Below are 12,415 nucleotides of genomic sequence, written 5' to 3' on the forward strand. Positions count from 1 at the left end.
TGCCAACAAAACAAAGGACTTCATCAGGGGAAAAAGTGGAAGGTTTTAGACTGGCCAAGTCAATCAGCTGACCTTAACCCAATAGAGCTGCATTTCACCTCCTTAAGAGGAGACAGAAGGGAGAAACACCCCGAAACAAACAAGAACTGACAGAAGCTGCGGTAAAAGCCTGGAATAGCATCACAAATGAAGAATGCAACAGTTAGGTGATGTCGATGGGTCGCAGGCTTGAGGCAGTTATTGCAAGCAAGGGTTATGCCACCAAATATTAAATGTTATTTCCTTTAAGATTATTTGTTCCATTACTTTTGCTCACCTAAGAATGTTGTGGTCTAATACAGACGGTGATATGTCCTGAGTTGTTTAACACATCTAGATGTGAATACCAGGAAATAAAAGCTGAAATTCTGAACTCTTGTCTCATCTTTTGATCTTAAACCCAAATGTCTTACTTAATGCCTTACTGTTCCAATACTTTTGGAGGGGACTGAACGTGGCAAACAACTCTAACAGCTATACTATATACAGACAGCTGTCTTTTTAGCTTGTTTGTAAGAATTCGCTGTTAGCTGAGCCAGCACGTCAGGCGTATCAATACTATGGTCTTTAATAATTTGGCCCTTGGGCTAAATACCGGGTGTCAGTACCCATCCCTACATATTTCCCCTGAAGTACCTAAGAGTTATATACCTTTTTTATGCATGTAATTTGTTAAGGTTAGGGTTAGCCCAAAGTCCACCCCAAAGGGAGTTCCCATCTCCCACAGACAACTCTGCTCTTAACTGTAGGAAAACAGCTCGTTTGTAGTCCAGCCGCTTCCCTTTCATCCCTGTGACGACACAGGGTTGAAAGCTAAATGCGCTTCATATAACGCTCACCAAGCGGCTACTCCGACATGCCCTCAAAAACACCAGTGGAAAAACAGTGAGCTGCAGCACACAGCTCTCCTCTCCCTTCCAAACACTAGCTACCCTCCAGGCAGTCAGTGGACATAAAGTTGTTTCTGTGAATGGATGAAAAATACTTTTGTTACAGATTAATAACTCACCACTCTGAAACTCTTGCTCCAGTCCATGTTGCCAAGCTGGTCAGCAACATTTACATTACATTTACTCATTTGGCAGACGCTTTTATCCAAAGCAACTTACATTTGAGGAACAACATACAAGCATCAACAGAGCATTAAATACAGCACGAGAACTACCACTGACAATACATAATAAAAGCAGCAATAAATACTAGTATGCGTTAACAAAAAGTACAATCAGTACAAGAGAATTGTAGAGGATAAAAGAAGAAGAGCACAGGAAGTGCATGTTAGAGGTTAGAGGTGTCATAAGAGGAAGTGTTCTCGGAAGACTTTTCAGGAGCTTCTTGAAGTTCGGCGTTCGTTGGAGGAGCGCAGTGGCCAAGAAGTTTGTAAGTTTAGGCAGATGGTGCCAAAGTTTACCAAGTTTCTCACCACCCTGGTTGGAGGGATGGTTGAGGAGTCAACATGTAGCCTACAGCTGAATCGAAGCTGTTTACTGTCTTCTCACTGACCCGCCCTTCTCTGCTTCTGATTGGCTTGTAGTACTTAACTAGGAACTGCGCACGTGCAACTCCCAACAAAGATCATTTAGAGACAAGATGTATCACCCCATAGCTAAAACGAAGCGTTCGACACAGGGTGAAAAGAGGAGCTGGAGTAATGTGCAGTATGAAAAAAAATATGTTTTTTGTTTAAATTGAACCATGTAAACCTGTTCTGGTACAACCCCTAAATAAGATTATGAACCTGAAAATGAGCAGAATACCACCTCTTTAAAGTTAGTTACATGTCTCCTCTGTCTCCAGTCATGTGTTCTTGTCTTGTCTGCGATAGGAAGTGCTGCCATGAGTTTTTGTCTCTATCTTCTTCTTGCTCTTTCAAACGCATAGTCTAAAGGTTCACATCTTTTTTCTCAACTTACTATCACGTTACTATCACGAAACCCACAACTTACAACAAACAGACAGCTCTGAGCTCCAACTTGTTAAGGGTTGTTGTTGTGTGCTGCGCAAAAGTGGGGTTGCTATTCCAACCGCTGCCGGCCAGCCACAAAACTTCAGCGTTCTCACTGCCGGTGTGAATACAAACAGAAAAGGTGTAACGATTCGCCTTACACCAAAACAGCAAGGGAAAGTTCAATCTGCAAAATATAAGGTAACGGGTGGATCTGATATCTGCTGAGGTGATTACAGCCAGCGGCCTGCTTACTTTAGTTAAACAAACCCTAAATAAACCAGATAAACACTCACACTGCCTCTATATACACTTGATAAAAATGTACATGTTATGTTATGTTAAGCTCTGTCCAGTCAGGTAACCCAAATATGCTCCAGCCCCTCAGTGACCCTGAACAGCGTAAGCGGATGTAGAAAATGAATGGATGGATGTGTTGACAGCAGGGTATAAGTTTTTGACTGTTAAGCTAAACACTTTAAATAAAAGCACCGATCAGATGTCCATCCAGTCCAGATGAAACTGTTTAAAATGTCAACATGAGAAAGCAGCACATTTTTGAATGCACCTTGACCATGAAGGAGCATATTGTGTAAATGTCAGTTTGTGTGAGCAAGATGTGAGAACGTATCATGTTTAATACAGAGAAATCTAAAAGTGTCGGTCACGCTTCAAACACAGAGACGAATTAGCCTGGAGCGACACCTCAGTAGAGATCCAGTGACCACATGCTAACACATCACATGTGTGTGACATTGTTTAACACAATATCAGCTGATAGAGGCACCAAACTTCCTGACAGGAAGGGCCCCGGATCTGAAAAGTTGCCTCAGAAAGTCAAAGTCGACCTTCTTCTTCTGCAGCTTTCATCCACCTTTCGTCACACCTATCTCCGGTAATTCACAGTAATATGCATGTGCAGCCAAGTCAAATCAGATTTTAAAAGGTGGAAGTGCGTGTGAGAGGGCAGGAAAGCAATCCCCATCAGAGAGGCATGTGTCACAGAGTCCTCAACCCCAGCCCGCTCCCCCTTCGCCTGCTGGAATTGATTTGATATACACTCGGTTCCTCTCTAACTCTCTCAATAGTTTTCTGGCGCATGGCTGCCGGCTCCTCCCTGAACGTGCGCCGCTTTGAGCGCCGTGCATTAATACAATTCAGCAGATTGTGAACGGAGAGGAAAATCCAATTTGAAATGAATATTTTTTTTACTTCACCTGCGCGGCAGCCTCCTCCTCTGTCGCGCTGCGACTGCTCATCTTCAATATTGTCTACCTGCATCACGTTGTCAGGGAATGCAGAGAGCCAACAGGGGGGAGGTGGCGGCAGCGGGCGGGGGTTGGGGGGGGGACTTCAAAGGCTTCTGTAAACAAACCCTCTGGTGAGAAAAGAGGAGAAGAAAGGGTAAAAGTGTACTTTTTTCTGCTTTTGTTGGCGTCTATTAACTTTTAATTGCACTGTGTGTCGCGGTGACAGATGTGAGAGCTCGCGTCGTCGCTCCTGTCCCCTCGTTCAGAGAGATAGCAGGAAGGCAGGTTAATTAAGCAAACAGGACAAAGCAACAGAGAAATGTTTATTCCTGTGTTGCAGGAGTCCCGGTGTGCGGGGCAGCTGCTGCAATCAGCTCCCTGCCTCATGTCCTATTTGCTGAGCTTGACATTTGTACATAATGAAAAAGCAATTCGACTTTTTTGATAAGAAACACCTCAAAAAGAAATAGTTCCTTTTTAAGAGGAATGTTATTCAATTGAAAAGTCAATGTTGGTGCTTGTGACAGACAGGCACGATGTTTCACTGCAGTCCACATAATGAAATCAATCAAGAGAATGTGGTGTTGGTATTATGTTGTATATAGGTTGTTTTTAGACTTTCATTATCACAAAAAATGTGATTATTCAGTCTGTATAATAACTTTAAAAACTACTTAAGCAGTTACTCAAGCATAGGTGTCATTTTCACTGGGGACACTGGGGACATGTCCCCATCACTTTTTAATGCATTATCTGTTAGAAAAAACGAAATATAGCTTGCAGTTAAATAACAAATGAAAATACCTTCAGAAAGGTTTATTAAAATTTATTATCATGAAGTCACCTGTCTGTCATTATGAAAAACACAACAACTGTGAATATGGAGGTAAATCTCTGTAACAGACGTTTATAAGCTATATAAGCATTAATTGTAAGCAACTAGTTTTTAGCTATTTACTTTTTTTAATAGGACAATAGTCAGTGAGCATGTCATACACAAAACCAATTCAAAATTCTTTAATAAAGACATTAAGTTAGAAATACGACATAAGACATTAACAGCATTAATTAAAAGGATAGAAAACATTTTTAAAAGAAATCATAAAAGATAAAAAGTGATAGATTAGAGTTACGGACTCAAAGCTAGGGTAGATGATGTATTTGACTTATTTAGGATTGGCTGGCCTACCTGCGTCGGTATGCTTCAAATAAACTAGTTAGTATGATGTGTCACTCGGCCACGTCTAAAGACAAAAGTGTTTTTAATACCTTTTCTAAATGCCACACTCAAAGGCAGGCGTCATGGCTCCTGGGAAATAATCTGTTGGACGATTCTTCCCATGATAAATTCAATAAATGCTTGAGTGACTTGATCGGGGTTATTTAATACCTCTTATCTTATATATCTTATCATAAATGTATGTATATGTCCTATATATTTTGGAAGTTTGTTCCAGCACTGTGGACAGCATTATTAATAAATGACGATCTTCAATTTTTATTTTGGATTCGAATTATGAGTAGAAGACAAGAGAGGCCGAGAGGGTTCTCGCCGTAAAATAAATCTGATCTACGTCTGTCCTTTAACAGGTGTCAGCCACAGATCCAGACCAGGAGGCCGACCAGACTGCCCTCCGCTACTCCCTCCATGGCCAGGGTGCTGGTGGTGAGTTCACCATTGAGGAACGCACTGGAAGAATCCACGCCCAACGGCGCCTGGACCGCGAGGAGCGCCCAGCCTGGAGATTCCTCGTCCTCGCCACAGACGAGGGAGGGGCCGGACTCACAGGGTTTGCTGATGTCCTGTTAGAGGTCCAAGATATTAATGACAACGCACCCTTCTTCCCGTGTCCGGCACTGGAAGTAGACGGATGTTTTGTCGGCCAAGTGCCTGAAAATTCGCCCGCCGACACCTCCGTCATGGAGATGCGCGCCATGGACCTGGACGACCCCAACGAGGGCAAGAACGCCATGCTGACCTACAGCATCATCAAGAATGTCCGCAATGAAATTAACCTCAACCTGTTCTCCATCAACGCTAGCACAGGCACCATATACACAGTTCTACGTTCCCTGGACCGGGAGGTGGAGGACCGGTATCTGGTGGTGGTGGAGGCCAGGGATGGAGGGGGTTTGGCGGGAACAGGGACAGCTACCATCATGGTTTCGGATGTCAACGATCACCCACCTGTCTTCACTCAAAGGCTCTACACCACTCAGGTGAGTCCACCAAGGCAACGCAAGTTTATTTGTATAGGACCTCATAACATCAAGGAAGGTGCTTTACATATGACATACACAAATTTAAACGCAACACTTGTTTTTGCCCCCATTCATCATGAGCTGAACTCAAAGATCTAAGACTCTCTCTATGTTCACAAAAGGCCTATTTCTCTCAAATATTGTTCACAAATCTGTGTCAGTGAGCACTTCTCCTTTGCCGAGATAATCCATCCACCTCACAGGTGTGGCATATCAAGATACTGATCAGACAGCATGGGGATTGCACAGGTGTGCCTTAGGCTGGCCCCAATAAAAGGCCACTCCAAAATGCGCAGTTTCATCACACAGCACAATGCCACAGATGTCGCAAGTTTTGAGGGAGCGTGCAGTTGGCATGCTGACTGCAGGAATGTCCACCAGAGCTGTTGTTGTGAATTAAATGTTCATTTCTCCACCATAAGCCGTTTCCAAAGGCGTTTCAGAGAATTTGGCAGTTCATCCAACCGGCCACACAACCGCAGACCACGTGTACCCACACCAGCCCAGGATCTCCACATCCAGCTTCTTCACCTCCAAGATCATCTGAGGCCAGCCGCCCGGAAAGCTGCTGCAACAATCGGTTTGCATAACCAAAGAATTCCTGCACAAGCTGTCAGGAACCGTCTCAGGGAAGCTCATCTGCATGCTCGTCGTCCTCATAGGGGTCTCGACCTGACTGCAACTTCGCACAGCCTTTGAAGAGGAGTGGACCAACATTCCACAGGCCACAATCAACAACTTGATCAACTCTATGCGAAGGAGATGTGTTGCACTGCGTGAGGCAAATGGTGGTCACACTAGATACTGACTGGTTTCCGGACCACCCCTGATACACTGAAACTGCACATTGGCCCATTGCACCCTTTTATTGTGGCCAGCCTAAGGCACACCTGTGCAATCCCCATGCTGTCTGATCAGCATCTTGATATGCCACACCTGGGAGGTGGGTGGATTATCTCGGCAAAGGAGAAGTGCTCACTTACACAGATTTTAACAGATTTGTGAACCATATTTGAGAGAAATAGACCTTTTGTATACATAGAGAAAGTCTTAGATCTTTGAGTTCAGCTCATGATGAATGGGGGCAAAAACAAAAATTTTTCATTTATAATTTTGTTCAGTATAATGTGGAAAGAAAAAAGAAACACATGGGGATATTAAAAGTCACCAGTCCAAAAACACCTCCTTCTGTCAACATCATTGCAAATTATAACATTACAATAATGACCCACTTCTTTTCTTCCGGTGTTTAGGTGAGAGAGGACCTGGAGGTGAACAGCGACGTTCTCGTAGTTTCTGCTACAGACGGCGATCAGGGTGAAAATGCCGTGGTAACCTTCAGCATCGTTGGTGGAGACGAAGACAGGAAGTTTTTCGTGGAGACAGACAAAGTGAACCGACGCGGTGTGATAAAACTGAAGAAGATGGTTGACTTTGAGAAGCCCCACGAGAGGACTTTCAATCTGACCCTGAAGGCCGAAGATGCTGATTTCTTCAGCCTGGCCTACTGTCTCGTTCAGGTAGAAGACTCCAATGACCATGCGCCCATATTTTTCCCACAATTCTATGAGTCACAAGCCATGTCTGAAGATGTACCTGTAGGGACAATTGTTGCTCAGGTTACAGCTTCTGATCTGGACTCGGGCCAAAATGGACACTTTTCTTACAGTATTTCAAAAGAGTCAGACCCCTACAGTCAGTTCCTGGTGGACCAGTCTGGTTGGGTGGTGGTGGCCGATTCTCTGGACAGGGAGAAAATCTCGCAGCACAGGATCATGGTCCTCGCCACCGACGCTGGGAGTCCACCCCTGACTGGCACTGCCATCGTCATGGTAACTGTACTTGACATTAATGACAATGGACCCGAGTTTGAGGTCCCCTATAAGCCTGTCGTTTGGGAGAACACGGCGGCACCCCAGGCAGTTCAGATGAACGAAACCTCCCTCCTCCTCCACGCCACCGACCGGGACACCTCCACCAATGGCGGCCCTTTCTCCATACGGCTTCTCATGCTCACCTCGGATGCAACCAACTTCAATTTGACTGACTTTCGAAACGGCAGTGCAGCCATCACTGCCCTCCGGACCTTCGACCGCGAGCGGCAGAAGGAATACCACCTCCCGATCCTCATGATTGACAGTGGCTCACCTCCAATGAGCTCCACCAGCACGCTGACGGTCATCATTGGCGACAGGAATGACCACCCACATTCACCAGGACACGCCAACTTCATCGTCTACAGTTATGAGGGTATGTGTTCTGTTTTTTATACCTGATTCGTTACTGAGGACACGGCTAAGTTATTTTTTTTTTTGCTTGTTAACCTTAATTTATTCAGAAACTGGCTTTCTGAGTGCACTTGGCTGTTTTGCATTTCACACCTGAGAGCTTCAAAGTACAACCTACTACTCTCTATTCCACTGAAGAAGTTGCCTGCTCAAGGGCACCCTCATGGTAGTTGTATAGGGACATAACAACATTTGTCATTCATCGTCCCAGATCAGAGTCCACCAGCTGGTCTGAGGGATTCAAACTGGTGTCTTTCTGTCACAGACGGGCTCCTCTAACCTTCAGGTCCCCCGGTGTCCCTCCCATCACCTCCAGAGTGCTCTGTGCTCGTGTTGTTAAGACTCTACTTGTCACAGTTGACTGCTTGCAGCCTCCTGCTCCAGCCCACATCACTTATTTAGCGTTTCATACCATCTGTCAGCGTCCTGTAATTTGCTGGAAAAAACTAAGGTTTTCTGTAATGTATTTTTAGTGGATTCCCTCTCCGGGGCCTTTCCACATGAAAGTACATTAAACCGCTAATATGAATCCATCACGTACCTCAACAACATGCCATGAAGCAAACAATTAACTACAGCTTAAGTCCCAGGTTTGACAGGCACATAAACAGGAGCCATTTTTAAAAAGCTGCTGATTTCACAGCTAAAGAGATTACAGCGCTGCGTTCAGCTTTTTTTGGAAGGGGGGGGGACACTATGCGAGCGATTCTAATGTGTGCACATCTTCCTGCTGTGCCGTCAAACCATGACCATGCTTGCCAATGAGGCGTCGCCCGACACCTTAACTCCTTAAAGAAGCCTCCACTTTCTTTCCTTCACTCTTAATATTTGGGTTGTACCGCTGGGATCCCTTGCACTCAAAACTAATTCCTTTCAAATGCATTTTTTTAAACTTTTTTGGTGTCTTTTATTTCCCTCCTCTTGACAGGTATTCTCCCGACGACAGTGCTTGGACAAGTTCAATCTCCCGACCTTGATGACTGGAGTGAGAAGGTGTACCGGTTCGAAGGCAAACCATCCAGGTACTTTGATCTCATTTGGTAAAAACTCTGAGATGGTGACATGCAAAAAGAGAGTGATGGATGTGAAAGTAGAGATGGAAAAGTAATAGTTAGGCAGAAGGTGTTGAGGTAAAGAGAGGGCTTTGAAGGAGAGCAAGGCCACAAGAAAAGAAGAAAAAGAAAGAAGCAATATGAGAAAGAGAAGCAAAGTGAAGCAGACAAGTAAAGAAAAAACACAGATGCAAAGAGGTAGATAATGAGGTAGAGATGATAAGAAAGTGATACTGTAGATATAGGTGGTGATAAAGAGGAGTTGAGAGAGATTTAAAGTTAAATATAGAGGTATGAAAAGGTTGGAGATAATGCAAAGAGAGGCAGAGAAAGACGTAGAGAATGGAACTGTGTTCCAAATTACATATTATTTCTTTTACTTTTAGTACGTTCTCCAGCTGCCCTTACATATACTGTATGTACTGTTAAATGAATTATACATACAACTGGGACATACTACTTCGTCATAACAGTGCACCTTGAACTTTGACACTCGCCCTGCTGGCTTGCATACTGCAAAATGAGGCATAGGCCATCCTGCTATTTTTACCATGTATTGGGACATACTTAATATTTTCCTAAATAGTATGGTATATGGGACATAGGGTGACAGATTTATAGGACTAGAGAGGTAGGTAGGTAACTTGAGAGAGGAGAAGAGAGGCATTAGTGTTGGAGAGGAAAAGGATAAACAAGACTTTAAGCTGTTTTGAAGTTTAAATAACACAAGTAGAAATTCTTTATTTTGTCAAATGGAAAACTTGCTGCTTTTTTTTAGAAACTGGGATGCATTTTTTATGGTTCCTGGCAGCAGTTGGTTTTGTGTTCTGTCTTTTCTGTCCATGTTGCATTATTGTGTCGTGGCAAAATGTTATGCCAACCTTTCAAATCAGTCTGCCCTCAAACCTCAATAATTTACCACACAAATGATAATGTGACATTAATTAATTAAGCATTAATTCAGACTTGATGTGTTATACAAATGGGTTTTCGCATGGTACGGAAATACATTGAAGATAATGGCTGCTTGGATCAGTGGGACAAATATATCCAAAAATCTAAAACTGCAAAGCCCTTTCTTGGAAAATTTAGTTGTCAACAAAAATGTTGAATATACCTAAATGTTGAGAAGAATATTAAGAGGTCAATGGACAAACTGCAAAAAAGCATATTTCCTAGCTTACTTAGGTCTTTAAGATATCTGTCTCTGCACTCCCTCTGCCATGGACAGTCTTTAATATACACACTCCTGTTTGGCATTTTGTGACTAGTTTTGGATAAACCATCCAGAGAAACGCAGATGTAAAGCTGTTTTAGGATGTGTTGGAGCTAAAGCAGAAAAGATTCCCTCTTAAAGTGTCCCCTCTCATGTGGCACGCAGCAAGAGACGCATGAAGAAGAGAGAAAATAAAAGAGCGGAGCAGGAACTGACAGATTTAAAATAGAGAGGGAGAGACAGTACAAAGGTGCGGTGCGACAAAGAGGAGAAAGGAAAATTGGGACAGAGGAACAGGCAGTTTGAAGGGGGAAACAAAGAAAGTGAAAGAGAATGAAAGGGCAGAGGACAGGGAGGAGAGAGAGATAGAAAAGGGGATCTGACTTGTCAGGAACAGTGCTATTAATACTTCATAACCAGCAGTATTGAAAATTCCCAGTGAAGCACAGCGAGGGCGCGCTCGTTTTGTTTGATGAGGCGAGGCTTCATGCGGGCGCATTGAAAGGAGAGCCTGATTGCGCTCCCTGCCACCTTCTCTTCTAACGAGATACCTGTAAAGAGGGACGACAAGATATGTCGGAGAACAAAGGGACCGCTAGAGAATTACCATAGATACTCTTGAAACGCCGCCCCTCATCACTCCAGCCTGCAGACAGCAATTTGTTCACGGTATGGATCAGGTTTAGGTGCATGTTATTTACATATTGAAGTGATACAAGCCGGAGGAAAAATAAGATACAGAACAGTGTTCAGGTGAGATGAAAAAGCCCGAGCGAGCCAATAACAACATGTCACCTCACAGGAAATCAAGACAACAAACAGCATGTTACATATAAAGAAAAGAAGATACTAACATCCTGAGCCAGCAGACCGTAATTTGTGTGGGATTGATCTGCACATTAAATCTTCTCAATTGTTTCCTGTCAGTGGAGTGCTGTGTTGCTGCGCTTAAAATCTTTAAAGCGTGACATAAATCCAGAAGACGGTACGTAACAGCCTCCCCTGCTGAATCAGTGCAGGTTCAGTCCCGGATGCATTTTGGCCTCGTCTCAGTTAATTAATCCGTCTGGTCTGAGCTCTGAAGGTCGCTGTGGTGTAAAGAGGTTAAACCGTTACATGAGCCTGATGGCACATATTCAGGACCAGATTTGGACCCGAGCCACTGCGCCTGGGATCCATTCTCCGGTGCAGCAGAGCAAAGAGTGCCAAAGTTTTCCAGATCAAATATCCGCCACATGGATCCATGTCCAGCCACAGACCTCCATCTGGTCAGAGTTTGATCTGAGGAATCCCATCTGAGATAGACTTTACCCGATTTAAGATCACATGGGAAAAATAGATAATTAAGAGCATCAGGCCAGACTTCATTTCATTCCACTCCCATGGTCCATCGGATATTGACATTGTATATCAATTTACCCTTGCGTTATGGCGTTGTTCTATGCAGGTTGCTTCACTTTACACGTAATATTATAACAGGCTCAGCAAGAGAAAACAAAAAGAGAATTTGGTACTAGAAGGACAAAGCAAATTTGAAAGATACTCAAATAATTTGGCTTACTTAGACTGCTAAAGCCTCCTCTCATTTAAAATGCTATCAATACAAAGAATCTTGTTTTGATAAATACAGATGCAAGTTACCTTTATGGAAAGTTGCTTCAAAATTAGAGGAATAAAACACATCAACACAGACATACCACATGTGCAAACAGGCCATACATATGCATTTGTTTTGACAACTACAGTGCATTTGCAAACCTTTGGAAGTGTTTGCATGGACAGACTCCTCAGGCTCTTTGCGACATGGTACAGCCGTTAAAGGAAATACTACTGCAGGGAATTGTAAATTATCATACAGGAAAACGTCCTTTGGCCAGACTTCCTTTTCAGTCAAGGGAGCCAAGACCTGGAGCCTATTGAGGTAAATATAGAACAAAATCATCAGCATTTCAATAAAACTGAATAAAAAAAAAAAAGATAATCAGTCGTGTGGCCATGTGTAGGGGTTGGGTGGTCGTGGAGATAGCTTGAATGAGCGGTGAGTATGGCTTATATTTGTTACTCTAAAAGCCCTCCTAAGGACAGGCATTGGAAATTAGCAGTAGGTATAAATGCTGAGATGCATTTTATTGGAAAATTATTGATCAATTCTCTGTTTATAGCATCTGTCCCTTTGAAATAAACATTATAAATATATAATAAATATATATATATATAAATATCTGCTAGAAGGAAGCAGCTGATTTGGACCAATTATGGACAAATGATGTCCAATACAGAAAAAATACCAGCCTGAAACATAAAACATCTCTCTCTCTCTCTCTCTCTCTCTCTCTCTCTCTCTCTCTCTCTCTCTCTCTCTC

General features: G+C 43.3%; 1 protein-coding gene across 1 annotated transcript in view; it reads left to right on the forward strand.

Annotated features, from left to right (window-relative positions):
* The window catches only part of si:dkey-22o22.2 (neural-cadherin), a 201,663-nt gene that overhangs the window by 163,111 nt on the left and 26,137 nt on the right, over positions 1-12,415 (forward strand). The window contains exons 18-20 of the mRNA XM_046043950.1: positions 4,825-5,454; positions 6,750-7,746; positions 8,713-8,806. Coding sequence (XP_045899906.1) covers positions 4,825-5,454; positions 6,750-7,746; positions 8,713-8,806 — 1,721 coding nt within the window. The remainder of the gene's footprint in view (positions 1-4,824; positions 5,455-6,749; positions 7,747-8,712; positions 8,807-12,415) is intronic.

The sequence above is a fragment of the Micropterus dolomieu genome, linkage group LG03 (genome assembly GCF_021292245.1).
Source record: "Micropterus dolomieu isolate WLL.071019.BEF.003 ecotype Adirondacks linkage group LG03, ASM2129224v1, whole genome shotgun sequence".
In the NCBI taxonomy this organism is placed as follows: Eukaryota; Metazoa; Chordata; class Actinopteri; order Centrarchiformes; family Centrarchidae; genus Micropterus; species Micropterus dolomieu.